At 36.8% G+C, this 18,931-nt stretch overlaps 1 protein-coding gene across 1 annotated transcript; it reads left to right on the forward strand.

The window, feature by feature from the left end:
* Positions 1-6,734: 6,734 nt before the first annotated feature.
* Positions 6,735-16,994, forward strand: LOC131646248 (uncharacterized). The gene is made up of 5 exons (XM_058916347.1): positions 6,735-6,858; positions 7,291-7,294; positions 15,722-15,921; positions 15,982-16,210; positions 16,433-16,994. Exons 1-5 carry the CDS (start codon positions 6,735-6,737, stop codon positions 16,884-16,886), a joined length of 1,011 nt encoding a protein of 336 aa, XP_058772330.1. The 3' UTR covers positions 16,887-16,994.
* The last annotated feature ends 1,937 nt before the right edge of the window (positions 16,995-18,931 follow it).

Raw genomic sequence — 18,931 nt, forward strand, 5'->3', positions numbered from 1 at the left:
CTATTTTCCTCCTCAGTTTTACGAAACTTTTCTTCCCAAGCGTCTTTTTCTGACCTCATCTTGGCTAAAATCTCTTGGTATTCTTCCGTAGTGTCAATGGGAATGTTATGTAGTTGAGACACCACAGGGAACATGGGTTTTTCATAATCGTAAGGCATTTGAAACTCTTTTGCTCTTTTCTTTACCCAGCTGGTGTAGGCGTTCGTAGCAATGCAGTTCCTTATCCCACCTTTTTCTTTTCTTCGGACGTCGTACCAAGCTCTCACCATTCTTGTCTTCAACCTTTGAGGATCCTCCCCTTCTCGGTAAAAGTAGCATTCCACTGCGAGACCCATTGGTTTAGTTGAATTTGCATACCCGAGTTGTCGTCGGGCTAGGACCGGATTGTAGTTAATTCCTCCTTGTGTACCAATGAGGGGTACATTGGCGAACTCTCCACAACTATCAATGGTTTCTGTACCACAGCGAGCCAAGGTATACCAATGAATATCATTATTAGTAAGTGACATAAGTCTTCGAGGCCAACGTAAACCTTCTCGGTTTTCCGTGAAAATAGGAGACTTAGGTAAGTGTGAAACTATCCATTTGTACAAAAGAGGTGCACAACATACAATGATTCCACCGCCTTGGCGATTCCTATGATGAACAGAGAAATACATGTCACCAAGCAAGGTCGGAACAGGATTTCCAATCAGAAAGATCTTTATGGCGTTGATATCAACAAAGTCGTTGACGTTGGGAAACAGAACCAACCCATAGATGAGCAAGGCTAGTACAGCTTCAAAAGCTATCATGCTACCAGTGTCAATGAAATCAAAGGCTTTCTTTATTAGAAACTGCGAAGTTAAACCCGGAAAGTTTCCTTTGGTAGTCCAATTACTTTCTATTTCAGATTTCTTCAAGTGGATACTTGCTGCAATGACTGGTGACTTAGGAATGGCTTCCAAACCATTGAAAGGTATTTTGTCAGACACAGGAATACCCAAAAGATCGGCGTATTCTTCCAAAGTTGGTACCAACTGATAGTCTGGAAAGGTAAAACACCGGTAGACGGGATCATAGAACTGAACCAGAGTTTTGAGAAGTCCTTCATCAACATGAGTGTTCAAGATAGGCAAAAGCTTTCCATGGCTTTTCCTAAAATCAGAAGGATCTTGTAAAGAAGATGCTAACTCTTTCAGCCTTTCCACATTAGGCATTTTGAAATCGTACTTTTTGGTATGCCTTTTTACCCACTCCATAACTTAATCCTATAATGTTTGCAAAGAAAATTCTCTAAATTTTTTTGGAAAAATCATGTTTTTATGGAAAAAGATGGATTTTTTTGAATGTATGAATGCATGGATGCGTGGATGCCACATATTCAAACATGGTAAAGCAAACATGGTAGTTCAAACATAGTAACGCAAACATGGTAATTCAAACATAACTCTACAAACATGGTAACACAAACAAGGTACACACAAGTTCAATGGTCCAGCGTCACGAGCATGAGGTCAGAGAACCAAACATGGGATAGTACTAGGGTTTATCACCTGCAAAACATGTTCTACTGATACGTCAGAGTCTACATTTTTCTTTCGGATATTACCGGCTTGCACAACTGAACTTGTGAGCTAGAAATATTCTCAAGAAAAACTCGTCTGAGTGTGGTTCTCCGCATGACAACTATCCAAGTCTTCACCTGGATCGTTTCTGCACCACGTCCTAATAAGGCCAGGATGGGTTGGGGTTCTACAGCCAACTCAGCTTCTACAGTTCAATGAAAGCAATAATGTCTTCGCAACTGAACTTGCTAAACATGTACTACAAACAAGGAACCTCCACTGAGCGGAAGGATTCTCATGCTGACTTTTTAAGGACTAACTCCTTGTATGCCATACATGACTATACCCTCCACCTAATTCTTATGTGTACTTAATCCGGGTTAGGATTTGTCCATAATGTATCACTTGTAACAGAATCACAGATGTAACAGAACCAAGGAACCACACATGTAACAAGAATAAAATAAAAACAAAACAAATAGAAATAACCCTTTCTTTGGAAACAATAAAAAGATGGTCCCCAGTGAAGTCGCCATTTTTCTGTCGCGGGCGAAAAATCGTTTTGTGTTCCTCTTTTTTGTGGGATGAGACACCTGATGCCTTCTTTGGGCTCGAGTGCTCAAAAAATGATTTTTCTTTTGTACCGACCAAACTTTTTATTGTTTCCAAAGTAGGAAAAGGAAAAAAGCTGCAATAACCTAAAAAGTGGGGGAGAGATTCCGGGTAAGAGGGTTGGTTATACGAAGGGAAGGTATTAGCACCCAACGTATCTATAGTACTCTATAGGTTTCTTTGTTTTGTTTATTCCATTCTTGTTATGGTGGAGGTTCTTGTGAGAAAGAGGTGGGACCTAAGGTGTTTGTTTGATTATGCTCGCAAAGATCATCGCGATCCTCTGCATACATATCCCCTAGAGGGAATCAGAGCATCTGTAGCTCGGGGTCTACGGGTGCTAAGGTTTGAATGGTTTGAGAGAGAAGTTTTGTTTTGTTTTGAAGAATGTTTTGAAAACTGTACAAAAAGAAAAGAAATGGGACTTACATTCTCTAATATTCGAGAGGCCCCACTTCGTTTTGAAAATCAATTGATCAATTAAAAAGATTTAATCAAAAGTTTCCTTTGAGAATCAAAAAGAAATGGTTTATCGTTTTTGAAAAGAATCGCGATCGCTTGTTTTAAAACGATTTGAATTTGACAAAAGTCAACTTAATTAAGTTAAAACAAATTTTAATGCTTAATTAAGACCTAAATGATTAGGGTTTGATCACAAAAATATTTACAGGTGATTAGGTTAAAAAATTTAAATGAAAAAAACAATATTTAAAGTGTTAAAAATACTTAAAAATAAGTCATTTTAAACCTAAGTAAAAACATATTAAATAAATATTTTTTGATGATTTTTTTGATATTGTCAAAATAGGTATATTAAATAAGAAGTGTGTAAAAAATGAAGAAAAAATAATGAATTTTGATTGGTTAAAATAATTGATGAAGTTTGTTAAAAAATGAAAGAAAACAAGTGGCAAAAAATTGGTTTTGTCTCCACTAGGGTTTGAACCCACGCCCTCTCTCTCACAACTCAAAACACTTGCCAACTGAGCTGCGCGCGCAGCTTGTAATATACACGCTTCTATTGAATTATATTTTAAACTTAGCATTTGAAATTTCCAAACCAAAACTGGCGCCAAGAACACACCTTCAACTGATTTTCAAAAATCTTCAAAACTGTGTTGTTTTGATTAATCAAAGGGTCTATCTCACTCGGTTTTTCACGAGGAACATGATGATGACCTTTAATTTCATTTATTTTCACTCTAAGGGGGTCAATTTTCGCATGAACATGAAGAACCCTAAAACTGAATTTGATCGTGAAATCGTGTATGTGCAAGTTATGATGCAATTGATTGAGGGTTAATGATCCTCATGTGTGCAGAAATGAGATGGTATGTTCATATTTCATTTATGATGCATGGAGAGTAGAGTTTGAAGTTCAAGTGCACTTACCTCAAAACGGCCAAACTGAGAATTGGATTTTGATCTGGAGGTGTTACAGATGCTTTGTATCAATCTGAATAGCTTCTATGATGATTATGGAAGGTGTCTGGATGTCTGGAACAAGTTGAATTCGTCTGAGCATAGTCATGGGACCCGATCTGCAGTTGCTTGGAGTGAGGATCGAATCTGATGATGGAGGTGTTTCAGGTCATGGATGATGATTGGTATAGCTCATATATGATATATGGAATGTGTTTGAAGCATTAGTTTGGGCAGAAATGAGCTTGTGTGGATTTTGGCATGATAAGGCTCATTTGATGTTCATATGAAGGTTGAAAAGTGAATCTGAGTTTTGGAGTGATTTGGGGTGTGTGAGTGGTTCAAACACATCCCATATGATGTTTATGAGTTGTTAGAACCATCACTTTGGCCATAACTTCAATGATTTGGAGGTTGAGTTTTCTACCTCTTTGAAAACTATGAAACTTGTAATTCAAGAAAGAAGAGAGAAAACCTATAATTGTGAGGTTTTGGTGTGAATTGAAGAGTGATTTGCACCTCTATTTATAGGCCAAAGTTTCTGAATACAAAGCTCTTGCAAGTTGATCAAGAATGATGATTTGGCTTAAGAGATAAAATGGAATCTTTCACATTAAATGCAAATGGTTAAAAGTGACTTAACCATGGTTATTTCTCAAGCTTCTTATCCTCTTCCATTCTGATCTCAAATCAGAAAATATCTACCAATTATTGCTTCTATGCATCATTACTTGGATCATTTGGCAAATTGGTTCATAACTTAGTAAAAATGGCATGTAATTTCAAGTGAAAAGTTCACTAATGTCAAAATTCAAAACCATGGCTACACTCCATATTTTTTCATGCTCTTGGACATTTTGGAAAGCTCATATTACACACTTCAAAACCCTAGTTGAAAGTTTCTTCAAGATCCTTAAGGAAGTGGGTGAAAAAGATCCATGAACTTTGAAGAAAATGAAGTTTTAAGTGAAATTTTCATAAGATACCAACTTTGAAGCTCCATATCTCTTAAATGGTTGATCTTATGAAAAAAAATTATATGTGACAAAGTTGTTCATTGGATCAAAATCTACAACTTTCATGTTGGAAGTTTTTTTCAGTTTGTAGGTGAAATTTTGAGTTATTCCCTTTCAAAGTTTGGAAAAAAACCATTGAAAAACACTTAGAAATTTTTCTAAGTATGAAAGTCAAACTTTTGACTTTTTGATTCTTGATTGATTTTCTTGATTTTTCTTGATCAAATGACTTCTCATATCATATATTGATGATTTAAAACTTCAAAAGTCATGGTTGACCAAAATTCCCCAAAAGTCAATGGTGATCTTGTACAGTTGACTTTTTCAGACGAATCGCGTTTCTGGAGATTTCAAATGAAACAGGCTATCCTCACCATATGAATGGTATGAATGGATCACATTGAAGCATTAGAGGATATTGAGCCATGGTTTGAGTTGTGGCACCATGTCCTGATTAAAAGGTCAGTTGTTCAGTGAGTTAGGTCAAAAACCCTAATTGTCGACCAGATGAAATTGATGACTGTAGGTCTTGAATTGAAATGTAATTTCCATTGGATGTTGTCATAGGGATTATTTGAGGATGATTGAAACCTTTGATTGACTCCCTGGGGATTTTTAGGGTTTCCCAAATGTGATCCCTGATTTCAGTCCCTGATAGTTCAAAACCCTGATCTGAGGATTTGTCTGATCAATCTTTGTGTAGGAGATGTATTGAGCCAATGGATTAGATCAAAATGGTGTACTTGGGATGTGAGGTCATGTCCCCAAGTCATTAGGTCAAATTCTGAGCAAAAGTCAGGAGTATGCTATCTTCAGTCAAAACCCTAATTCAGTCGATTCAGAGCCTTTGAGCTTGTTGAAATGAATCTCTGAGGACCAAATATTGATTGTTGATGAAGATGATTCATTTGAGATGAAGGGAGAACAAGACCCTAATTGACTGTTGCTTGCACTGATGAGTGATCTCTTGATTAAATCCCTGCTGAGTCACAAGTAGCAAACACAAGCTATGCAATTTGTTAGAGATGCAGATGATGCATATGCAAATGATATGAGGTGGTATCTTAGGTCAAAAATTGGGGTATGACAGTATGCTTCATGAACTTTTAACTAGTTGGGGCAAATATATACATATATTTCTAATATAAATTTTTTAATATATATATATATATATACATATATATATATATATATATATATATATATATATATATATATATATATATATATATATATATATATATATCCGTGTGTGTATGTATGCGCACGCGTGCGTGCGTATGTGAAATAATTTCTATGATATATACTAGTATAGTATGACATTGAGGAGTTAATCGTGTAATTAGCTTAAAATACCACAACTAATTAAATAACGTTTGTATATTTAATGCAAAGACCAACTAACATAAAAGAGAGTTGTGAGATGTGGATCGAACTCTAGTATGACCGAAGGGTAGCTTCTTGGTTCGACAGGGTTAAGCATGATGTTGAAGGTTGTTCACATGCTTGTGTCGAAGATGCTAGGGTTGTTAGCATGTTAAATTAGGTTTTAGTGTTTAAACCCTAATTTGTTAAGTTAGCTTGTTTATTAAGTTGGCTTGTGTAATGGGCCTTGTGGAAAAAGCCCATTAGTTAGTATGTTAGGTTTTATTATAAATAGCAAACTAGTCTCTCCTCATTGCTAAGCTGCAAATCCTAATTTAGGGTGAGAGAGATTATTTGTTATTCTTGTAAACTTGTAATCTTGTTTTAAGAGAAAGTGAAAGAATAGCAGTTATAACCAATTCTTGTGTTCCTCTTCTTCCGTCAGTGGTCCACCACCCAATTCGAATCTATTCCTTATCTGATAATTAACTCTATACAATAAATTATTTCGAATCCGTCAGTGGTCCACCACCCAATTCGAATCTATTCCTTATCTGATAATTAACTCTATACAATAAATTATTTCGAATCCGTCAGTGGTCCACCACCCAATTCGAATCTATTCCTTATCTGATAATTAACTCTATACAATAAATTATTTCGAATCCGTCAGTGGTCCACCACCTACATCCATTTATATATAGGGACTCATACATCCATTTATGTACCAATATCCCAAATCCCATCCAATCTACCTCCAATATCACAAAAAATGGATCCATCACAATATCATTTTGATATCGCAGCCTACAATCAAAATCGTGAAATTGAAGAAAATTATATAGTCAATCGATTTAGAGAGCGTAGAAACAAAATATCGGAAGATAATGCGCCTCGTGTTAGAACAAGATTTGTTCTGATCAATTATCTTAGTTTTGATGATAACAATAATATGAATTTTGCTTAAGATAATATGGTACTCTAATCCAATGCAATTTCCTTTTCAGGAAATATATAAAGAGTATGCATAATTCAGCGCTCAGAAGCTTTGTCTCAAGGGTTCAGCATGCAACATCAGAACATGGTCTGGCAAGACATCAGAAGATGGTCGAAGCAGAATCAGAACATGGGTCTATGGAAGCATCAGAAGAACATGAGATCAGAAGCACTGAAGTTCTGATGGTATCACGCACAGAAGCACTTCAAGGTCAGAAGATCAGAAGATGCTTTGCACCAAGCTGTTTGACTCTGATGATATTCAAACGTTGTATTCACAAACATCAGATCAGAAGGAAGTACAAGTGGCAAGCTACGCTGACTGACAAAAGGAACGTTAAAAGCTATTAAAGGCAACGTCAGTAGACACAGTGTGAACAAGGCTCGAGGTAGTTGACAAAAGCGTATAACATTAAATGCGATGCTGTACGGAACACGCAAAGCATTAAATGCACTCAACGGTCATCTTCTCCAACGCCTATAAATATGAAGTTCTGATGAGAAGCAAGGTTAACGATTCTGAACAAAACAACTCATATTAACTTGCTGAAACTCTGTTCTATTCAAAGCTCAGAATCTTCATCTTCATCAAAGCTCACTACATTGCTGTTGTAATATATTAGTGAGATTAAGCTTAAACGTTAAGAGAAATATCACAGTTTGTGATTATAGCTTTTAAGAAGCAATTGTAATACTCTTAGAATTGATTACATTAAGTTGTAAGGAACTAGAGTGATCGTGTGGATCAGAATACTCTAGGAAGTCTTAGAGGTTATCTAAGCAGGTTGTAACTAGAGTGATCGTGTGGATCAGAATACTCTAGAAAGTCTTAGAGGGTATCTAAGCAGTTGTTCCTGGAGTGATCAGTGTGTGATCAGAAGACTCTGGAAGACTTAGTTGCTGACTAAGTGGAGAACCATTGTAATCCGTGCGATTAGTGGATTAAATCCTCAGTTGAGGTAAATCATCTCTGCGGGGGTGGACTGGAGTAGTTTAGTTAACAACGAACCAGGATAAAAATAACTTTGCAATTTATTTTTATCGGTCAAGTTTTTAAAGCTACACTTATTCAAACCCCCCCTTTCTAAGTGTTTTTCTATCCTTCAATTGGCATCAGAGCGCCGGTTCTAAGGTGCAAGCACTTAACCGTGTTTAGAAAAGATTCAGGAAGAGAAAAACGCTTCAGTAAAAGATGGCTGATGAAACTGCAAAGTCTACATCTACATCTGGCTCTGCTGAGCAACACAACGGTAACAATGGTTATACTAGACCGCCGGTATTTGATGGTGAAAACTTTGAATACTGGAAAGATAAACTGGAAAGTTACTTTCTTGGTCTAGATGGTGATCTATGGGATCTTCTGATGGATGGTTACAAACATCCGGTAAATGCCAGTGGCGTAAAGCTGACAAGGCAAGAAATGAGCGATGATCAGAAGAAGCTTTTCAGGAATCATCATAAATGCAGAACTGTTTTGCTGAATGCTATCTCTCGTGCTGAGTATGAGAAGATATCTAACAGGGAAACGGCCTATGACATATATGAGTCCTTGAAAATGACTCATGAAGGAAATGCTCAAGTCAAGGAGACTAAAGCTCTTGCTCTAATCCAGAAATATGAAGCCTTCAAGATGGAGGATGATGAAGACATTGAAAAGATGTTTTCAAGATTTCAAACTCTTACTGCTGGATTGAGAGTTCTTGACAAGGGATACACCAAGGCTGATCACGTAAAGAAGATCATCAGAAGCTTACCCAGAAGATGGGGTCCTATGGTGACCGCATTTAAGATTGCGAAGAATCTAAATGAAGTCTCTTTGGAAGAGCTGATCAGTGCCCCGAGGAGTCATGAAATTGAACTGGATGCAAACGAGCCTCAAAATAAAGGTAAGTCTATTGCATTAAAATCCAATATCAAGAAATGCACTAATGCTTTTCAGGCTAGAGAAGAAGATCCTGAAGAATCAGAATCTGAAGAAGAAGATGAACTGTCCTTGATCTCCAGAAGGCGAAATCAACTCTGGAAGAACAAGCAAAGGAAGTTCAGAGGCGTCAGAAGTTCAAAGAAATCTGAACGTGGAGAATCTTCTGATGACAGAAGATTTGACAAGAAGAAGGTCATGTGCTATGAATGCAATGAGCCTGGACACTTCAAGAATGAATGTCCAAAACTTCAGAAGGAAAATCCCAAGAAGAAGTTTCATAAGAAGAAAAGTCTTATGGCAACCTGGGATGAGTCAGAAGATGATTCAGACTCTGAAGATGAGCAGGCTAACTGTGCGCTGATGGCGACAGAAGATGACGGATCAGAATCTACATCAGAATCAGATTCTGAAGAGGTATTTTCTGAACTTACTAGAGATGAGTTAGTTTCCGGTCTAACAGAACTTCTGGAATTCAAGTCTCAGATTAGTCTCAAATACAAAAAGCTGAAAAAGCTATTTGAATTTGAAACAAAGAAGCTTGAGTTGGAGAATTCTGAATTAAAAGAAAAACTTTTAAAATTATCCAATAATGTTGGATCTCCTTCTGATTCAGAAAAATCCACTCCTAGTCTAAACCATATTCTGAAAGAATATGATTTAAGTTTCAGGAAGTTCTTATCTAGAAGTATTGGCAGAAGTCAGCTAGCTTCTATGATATATGATGTGTCTGGAAACAAAAGAGTCGGCATTGGTTTTGAGGGTAAAACCCCATACAAACTTGAACCTGTTGATGAAATGAAAATCACATACAAGCCATTGTATGATCAGTTCAAGTATGGCCACTCCCATGATATTAGGCACACTTCACATGCTCAAAGTTTTCACATAACACACACCAAAAAGCATGTGACACAACCTAGGAAATATCATGAAACTCACATTAAAAATTATCATGATGTTCCTCCTATTGCTTACAATGTCAAACCCAAGTTCAATCAGAACTTGAGGAGAACCAACAAGAAAGGACCCAAGAAGATGTGGGTACCAAAGAAAAAGACTATTTCTTTTGCAGATTCTCTTGGCGACAAAGAAGATAAAAGTCAACATGTCATGTCACCTGGACTCAAGTTGGTCTCAACACTTGAAGGGAAGAAGGACTGTCTTCCAAGTTCTGGTACTTAAATCTGTTGAAGAAACTATGTTCGTAGGAGATCAGAAAAGAAAGTTTATTAGTCTTGGAACCATCTGTTTTGTTTGTTTCTAAAGCAATGATGTTTCGTTCTTGATTATTCTGAATGCTCTAAATGCTACAGAATATACAATATTGAAACATTGATTGTGGACGAATCAATAAATATCTGGTTTGATGATAAACTTATTTCTGATGAAACAAAGCAGCTTAAGAATTTCTGCAGATACAGTTTTGTCTTATCAGAAGCTGCAGAACAAAGAAGTGAATCTCCAGAAGCTGTGTATATCAGAAGTAATGGATCAGAAGATCATTCAGATTTACATCAGCACACTTCAGAAGGAGCGTTTCCAGAAGAGAAACTTGATCAATTCAGAAGCAGTGATCGAAATCAGAAGGCGTAAAGCCTATTGAATATTTCACACCTGTCATCCATTATCTGATGATGAACACGTGTCTCTACGGTCAGTACGAAGCGTGCAGTTGAAAAGACGCCGACCTAGGTAACTGTATTAAATCATTTCATTTACCATGCTATCTCTCCTAATGTCATTTCTCATTTAATGCAAAATGATTTAATTATTTTCAAATCTTTTAAATAGCCCGCTTCAACTTCATTCTTTTCTCCTTCTCTCTATTTTGTTGTACATTTTTTTTTCGCTGCATCTGTTTTTCTTTTTCAAACCCTAGTCTTTGTTCTAATCTTACGACATAATCATCATGAACTCTTCCTCTTGTTCATCTTCCTCAAAAGAAAGACTTACTTCTTCACAAATCCTTCTACGAAATTATGAATATGCTCCTTTGAAAACTTGCTTGATACCCACGAAGGACTTGGAGGTTTTATGTGAAACTGCTGTGGACTTAAACAATCTTAAAGCGAATGGCTTTAAGTGTGATGCAAGAATCCTTGAGCAAGGATGGTCCAAGTACCTTAATAGATTGGTTGGTCCAATTTATCCTGATCTTGTGAAGGATTTCTGGGTACATGCAACGGTTACCCCAACGGCCATCATTTCATTCGTGCTAGGGCATGAAGTGGTTATCTCTGAAAAACTGATCAGGAAGCTATACAATCTGAATGATGAAGAAGGTTGGTCTGGTTTTCGACATGCATCTGTTGATTGGTCGATAGTTGAAAAACAAATCTCTCAGTCTTCTGGGATTGACTCGAATAACACAGGCACCTTGAGGCCATTTTATAGAGTATGGGCTGAGATTATTCTGGGTTCTCTTCATCACAGAAAAAGGATGCTCTCCTCTTCTTACATCAGTCCAGATCACAAGCACATTCTTTTCTGCATTGGCAAAAAGACTGAGATCAACATTTCTCACATTCTGTTTGAGAATCTGAAGACTTCAATCTTTGAGTCAAGAGAAGAGGAAAGGGCGAAGTACCCTCATCTTTCAAGAATGACTATTCCGTTTGGAAGAATGATTTCAGACATTCTTACTGAAAGCAAAGTGCTGGACTCCATCAGAAAACTCAATGCATCCCATTTGCTTGGAGTAGTTCAAGGTCCCATTTTCAATGGTGTGGATTTGTTCAGATTAGAACTCATTCAAAATGTACCTTCTGTGTGCCCAAGCTTTCCTGACATTCTCTCAAGAAGAGTTGCCGTTGAAGGTTTTGCCTCCTTGTTTCAAGAAGAACTGCATCAGGTTGTCAAGTCTTACCTGGAAGATTTTGTTAGGAAGCAATCAGATATTGATCCTGCTTGGATCCGTGGCAGAGTACTTGCGTCCAAGGCTGACCTTTTGAAGAAGGATCAGAAGGAACAAAAGGCTAGGTTTAAAAGAAAAGCCCGAGAAGATGAGGCTAAGAAAGCCAAGAAGTTGAGAGTCACCTTTGATCCTGACAAGGTGGACTCTGAAGAACGAAGGGAGAAAAGGATTAGAGATTCCTTTCGCAGAACCAGATCTTCTTCTTCTGTGCAAATCTCCAGGCAGGTTTTTACTCCACCTCCCTCTGTCCCTAAACCATCCTTCCAATCACCTCCATCTGAACCAAAAATAAACTTCACCTTACCAAATCCTTCTCCATCAACCTCCTCCTCTCCCATTCTAAATCCCACTCCTCTAAATATTCTTCCCCCAACTCCTTCTGATAAGACTTTCTCACCAATTCCCTTTACAAATAATCCATCCTCATCAATCATTCTCTCAGTTATTCCCTCCTCCTCATCCACCGCACCTCCACCTTCTGTATCCAATCCCTTACCTACCAGAAAATCAAAACCTTTTTGTCCTCTCTACCCGGACTACAAATTCACCCTCAATCCGCCTGAACCTGAACTCTCTACCTACCTGGAACTTTTCAGATATGAGGTAATCAATGGCTTAGACCTTCTGAAGGAAGCCTTCCTAAATGGTCTGAATGATGTTTCTACAAGAAATATCTGGAAAAGATTTCGCAAGGTGTTTCAAGAAGAAGCAATGGGAGTACAGAAAAGACTAGTGGCTGCTGCCCCACGACCTCGTGGAATTCTGAGGAATTATGAAGACTTCTGGTTTGCTAGTCTCAAAGGAAGACATCTGTTGGAAGAGAAGCCCTTCTTGGATGAGATGGAACAATTAAGACTGGCTGCTGAAATGGAAGAAAATCCATGCAGGGATATTGTTATCTTTATTCCTGATTATCCTGTTCTGCTCGGAGACTTCAAGACTCTCTTTGACTATCTGAGGGAAAACCCTTCTGAGAAAGACCCAAGCTTGGTCATTCCAGAAGTTGTTGACCCACCAGAAAGTGAAGGTCCTTCTGCTCCCAGGAATCTAGCTGCCATTCTTCAGGCACTTGAGAATGGAGACTCGGAAATTCCTGCTGCAGAATATGGAGATGCTTCTATGCAAGAAGCAGAGGTTGAAGATCATGTTGCTGAATCAGATCCTGTTGAGGAAATCCCTGCAAATGATCTATCCATGGAAGCTACAGATCAAGTTGCTATTCCTGTGGTTGAAAGCGGTGAAGCTTCTTCTGATGAATCTTCTCGTCTTGCAAGGACTCTGGAAGAAATTCAGAAGAGACAGGATGAGCAAAGCTCACTCAATGCTGAGTTTAGAGCTTTCATGGTGAGGCAAGATGGACACAACAATGAGGTTCAAGAGATGCTGGCCAAGATCCTGTCAAGGCTAGGGCCATCTTAGATTGAGTCTGTGTTGTTTCTTTCTTTTCGTTGCATCTGTTTTTGTGCATCTGATCTTACTTATCTTCATGTACTTCTGTACCTGATGTTTGAACTTCAATGAAATCATCTTCCTCCTCCGTGTGTTTCTTTCCTTTTGTCTCTTGCTTTGCATCTGAATCTTTTATGCTTTTTGATGTTATGACAAAAAGGGGGAGAAGATAAATGATAAATGATTTGATTAATCTATCAGTTGCCGGGTAAAGCTCCCACACATTTACTAACAAGAACTGCAAGTTCTATATGGTTTAAGTGTTTTGCAGGTATAAAGAAGTGAAGAGAATCTTCAAAGCAAACACAAGAAGCAAAACCATAAGAAGCGTTATTCTATAAAAAGAATAAACTCATGGAAACTGAAGCAAGCTGAGTGCTGTCAAGCTTCAGAAATCAGAAGCAAGAAAGAAGAATGAATGAGAAGCACTGATAATAGAATTTGATCCATATTTGTCTATTTGCTCTGACAAAATTCTATTTGCTCTGATACATTATTTTAGCCTATATGGCTCTGATACATATCATGTGTTCTAATATACATTTTATGTTCTGACTCGTTCATGCTGACTTTTGTCGTTTAGTTTTTGTTCTGTAACATTTCAGGATGAAGAGATGCTCTGATGATGCTCTGGTACATTCAACAATGTTCTGATACAAATCTAGCATGAAGTGATGTTGGTAGAAATTCAAAGCTCTGAAGCTATCCGAGGGAAGCAGAAATCAGAAGCTGTGAATGTTCTAAAGATCCAGAAAACTCAAGCTCTGAAGCTGTCCTAAATGGAAGCAGAAATCAGAAGCTGTGAATGTTCTGAAGATCAAAGAAATTCAAGTTCTGAAGCTGTCCTAGATGGAAGAAGGAATCAGAAGTTGTGAATGTTCTGTTGATCTAAAGAAATTCAAGTTCTGAAGCTGTCCTAAACGGAAGCAGGAATCAGAAGCTGTGAGTGTTCTAAGGATCTAAAGAAATTCTAGTTCTGAAGCTGTCCAATGGAAGCAGAAGTCAGAAGCTATGAATTCTCTGAAGACAGAAGCTTATGTGATCGTCTCTACCGAAATAATCAGGGAAGTCTTTTATTAAAGTTCTTCGAGTATTTATTTCAGGGGGAGATTATTTATCTCAGGGGGAGATTGTTAATCTCAGGGGGAGACATATTCACATGCTTATGCTATAGCTGTGTAATTTGTTTTTTGCCGTCTGCTCTTTCTGATCGCAAATTCATATCATTTATATATGTTTTTGTCATCATCAAAAAGGGGGAGATTGTTAGAACAAGATTTGTTCTGATCAATTATCTTAGTTTTGATGATAACAATAATATGAATTTTGCTTAAGATAATATGGTACTCTAATCCAATGCAATTTCCTTTTCAGGAAATATATAAAGAGTATGCATAATTCAGCGCTCAGAAGCTTTGTCTCAAGGGTTCAGCATGCAACATCAGAACATGGTCTGGCAAGACATCAGAAGATGGTCGAAGCAGAATCAGAACATGGGTCTATGGAAGCATCAGAAGAACATGAGATCAGAAGCACTGAAGTTCTGATGGTATCACGCACAGAAGCACTTCAAGGTCAGAAGATCAGAAGATGCTTTGCACCAAGCTGTTTGACTCTGATGATATTCAAACGTTGTATTCACAAACATCAGATCAGAAGGAAGTACAAGTGGCAAGCTACGCTGACTGACAAAAGGAACGTTAAAAGCTATTAAAGGCAACGTCAGTAGACACAGTGTGAACAAGGCTCGAGGTAGTTGACAAAAGCGTATAACATTAAATGCGATGCTGTACGGAACACGCAAAGCATTAAATGCACTCAACGGTCATCTTCTCCAATGCCTATAAATATGAAGTTCTGATGAGAAGCAAGGTTAACGATTCTGAACAAAACAACTCATATTAACTTGCTGAAACTCTGTTCTATTCAAAGCTCAGAATCTTCATCTTCATCAAAGCTCACTACATTGCTGTTGTAATATATTAGTGAGATTAAGCTTAAACGTTAAGAGAAATATCACAGTTTGTGATTATAGCTTTTAAGAAGCAATTGTAATACTCTTAATTTGATTACATTAAGTTGTAAGGAACTAGAGTGATCGTGTGGATCAGAATACTCTAGGAAGTCTTAGAGGTTATCTAAGCAGGTTGTAACTAGAGTGATCGTGTGGATCAGAATACTCTAGAAAGTCTTAGAGGGTATCTAAGCAGTTGTTCCTGGAGTGATCAGTGTGTGATCAGAAGACTTTGGAAGACTTAGTTGCTGACTAAGTGGAGAACCATTGTAATCCGTGCGATTAGTGGATTAAATCCTCAGTTGAGGTAAATCATCTCTGCGGGGGTGGACTGGAGTAGTTTAGTTAACAACGAACCAGGATAAAAATAACTGTGCAATTTATTTTTATCGGTCAAGTTTTTAAAGCTACACTTATTCAAACCCCCCCTTTCTAAGTGTTTTTCTATCCTTCACCTCGTAGTAGAAAATATCTCAATAGAGATCATGCAGCGGCAAACCAAAGACTAATTGACGACTACTTTGCCAATGAGCCTACATATAACGATGCAATGTTTCGTCGTCGGTACTGGATGAAAAAAAATGTTTTCCTTCGAATCGTTGGGGACCTTTCAAGTAGTGATAACTACTTCACCCAGCGAGTTGATGCAGCCAATAAAGAAGGTATATCACCCTTAGCAAAATGTACCACAGCAATGCGAATGTTAGCATATGGTGTGGCAGCAGATGCGGTCGATAAGTACTTCAAAATAGGAGGTACTACAGCATTGGAGTGCTTACGTAGATTTTGTAAAGGAATCATACGCTTGTACGAGCAAGTGTATCTGAGAGCACCAACCCAAGATGACCTGCAAAGAATACTGCATTTTAGTGAAATGCGGGGGTTCCCAGGGATGATTGGGAGTATTGACTGCATGCACTGGGAGTGGAAAAATTGTCCTAAAGCATGGGAAGGAAAATTTACTAGAGGGGATAAGGGAACCACCACGGTTATTCTTGAAGCAGTTGCATCTCATGACCTATGGATCTGGCATGCCTTTTTTGGATGTCCGGGAATGTTGAACGATATAAACGTTCTAGACCGGTCACCAGTGTTTGATGACGTGGAATAGGGAAAGGCTCCAAGTGTGAATTTCTTTGTGAATCAACGTCCATATAATATGGCATACTATCTAGCTGATGGTATCTACCCTTCTTATCCAACTTTCGTCAAATCGATTAGACTTCCTCAAAGTGAACCCGATAAATTATTTGCAAAATTTCAGGAGGGATATCGGAAGGACATCGAACGTGCATTTGGAGTGCTCCAAGCTCGATTTAAAATCATCCGTGAACCAGCTCGCTTGTGGGACATAGCTGATTTGGGTATCATCATGAGGTCATGCATCATATTACATAATATGATTGTTGAAGATGAACGAGATTCATATTCTCAACGTTGGACCGATTTTGAGCAATCTGGGGAAAGTGGATCTAGTGCACCACAACCATACTCGACCGAGGTGTTACCCGCTTTTGCAAATCATGTGCGTGCTAGATCAGAGTTCCGTGATCCAAATGTTCATCAAGAATTGCAAGCCGATCTAGTGAAGCACATATGGACAAAGTTTGGAATGTTCCGTGATTGAATTATTTGTGTGTTGTATTGCATTTTAAATTATTTGTATCGTACTAATTACGTTACTTGTGTGTTGTATTGCATTTTAAATTATTTGTAACGTACTAATTACGTTAATTGTGTGTTGTATTTTAAATTAATTTAAGATGATTTGTATCGTATCCAATTATTTAAATAAATTTTGTTTTTATTACAAAAAATTAAAAAATAAATTATTAAGTATTTATTATTTTAATTTAATTTTAATCGATAATTGTAATTTTATGTAATCATAAAAATAAAAATAAAATTTAAATAAGAATATGAAAATAAAAAGTGGTGGGGTAGGGTGTTGAGTGAAAAACCATTGGAGAGGGTAAAAGTTGAATGGGTGTTGAGTTATTAGGTGGAAGAAAGAGAAAATGATGTGGAGTGTTGGGAGTTGAAAAAGTGGGTGTTAAGTTTTTCAACCATTGTAAATGGTCTTAAAATGTGCCAACTACACCTATAGTAATAATGGAGTACTGGTAGAATATAAAGCAATCTACTGGAAGAAATAAATGTAACTTTCGGTCGGTGTCAGACTGAATAAAACCACTTGCAGATCCGTGAGCTCAAACTTAACAGTGTGTTTGGTTTTAATGAAACTTGAAGGAAAGAAAGAGGAAGGAGGGAAAGACTAAAGAATATTCCATTTTCCTTTGTTTGGTTTACTATCATGAAGTGAATGAAAGAAAGTATGTGAGTGGGACCCACCAAAAAAGTAATCACTCCTAAATTGAACGGAAAGTGAAACTCCACTTGCTTTTTTGTTAAAATGACTTAAATGACCATCAATATTTTATAAAATCAAAACACTACACAATTTATATTCAATTTGCAGTGACAATGAATTGTTTCTTTAAAGTTTATATAATTCTTTTTTAAAGTGATAAAAATGGTTTTAATGTATTAAATTTTATATCTACTTAAAATTTATTAAATATTATTTTTTGGCATTAGATAAAAAATAATTTTTTTTGTTCAATTACATTTATATTTTTATTTAGGGACAACTTTGTCATTTTATATATACACATCTTTCTTTCCTCTCACTTTTTATTCATTTTCACTTCTAACAAACAACTAAACTTTCTTCTCACTTTCCTTTCACTTTCTATTCACTTTCATTCTTTTAACATTCTTTCCTTTTACTTTCTTTCTTATTGTTTTCCTTTCTCATCCAAACAGAGTGTAACCGTCTGAAGTGTTGGTTTTTTCAACGGGTGAAACGGGTTCGGTCGGACCTAACTTGTACTAACTCATTTGCTGTTTTCTGCAGAGCATTAATTGAGTAGAAGATGACCTGTTAGACCACCCAGTGGGTATTTCACCAAATTCAAGAAAATTGTGTCAGTAAGTTTTACTTTTGGACAGAAAACTTGTACTCCTATAATTTTCAAACGGTTATTTTTTAATTTATTTTTAATATATGTTGTGTTTTTTTATTACATTTTGATATAGTTGAATTAACTTGTTTAAATTATATATTTATATACTAATATATAAATTTGGAATATATTAAAAGTTTAATGGGATGCATTTTAAAATTTTAGAAGAGTGGTATGAATATTTGAAAAATATAATTGGGTGGTTTAAGTAATTGGAAAATATAAAATAATATATTATATTGGATGAGGTCCATTTACACCACCAAATTGGGTGGCTTTGATGCTCTTAGGTGGTGTGGTGTTCTTAGTTTGGTGTGTATTGCTTTCCTGAGTTGTTTTCTAGGTGTCCTTCCTGGTGTTAATTATGTCTCAGTCTTTTTAAACTTTGTGCTAGGTTTCTCCATCACAAAGCAAAGCATGTCAATAAAGAGTGCTATGTCAGGCACGCCTCCACCTCGAAACTTGTTAATAGGAAAACTTCACTTCTCTTTCTCCATCTTTTTTGGAGCATCCAAATACATAAATATGCAATCTCTTATATTATTGATTACTATAGTCACACTAACATCAGCTTATATTTTGTAATTTTTTAAAAATGTGATATAATTAGACTTTAAAATATTACTAAATTTATATTTTAATATTT

This window comes from Vicia villosa, linkage group LG2 (genome assembly GCF_029867415.1).
Source record: "Vicia villosa cultivar HV-30 ecotype Madison, WI linkage group LG2, Vvil1.0, whole genome shotgun sequence".
NCBI lineage: Eukaryota > Viridiplantae > Streptophyta > Magnoliopsida > Fabales > Fabaceae > Vicia > Vicia villosa.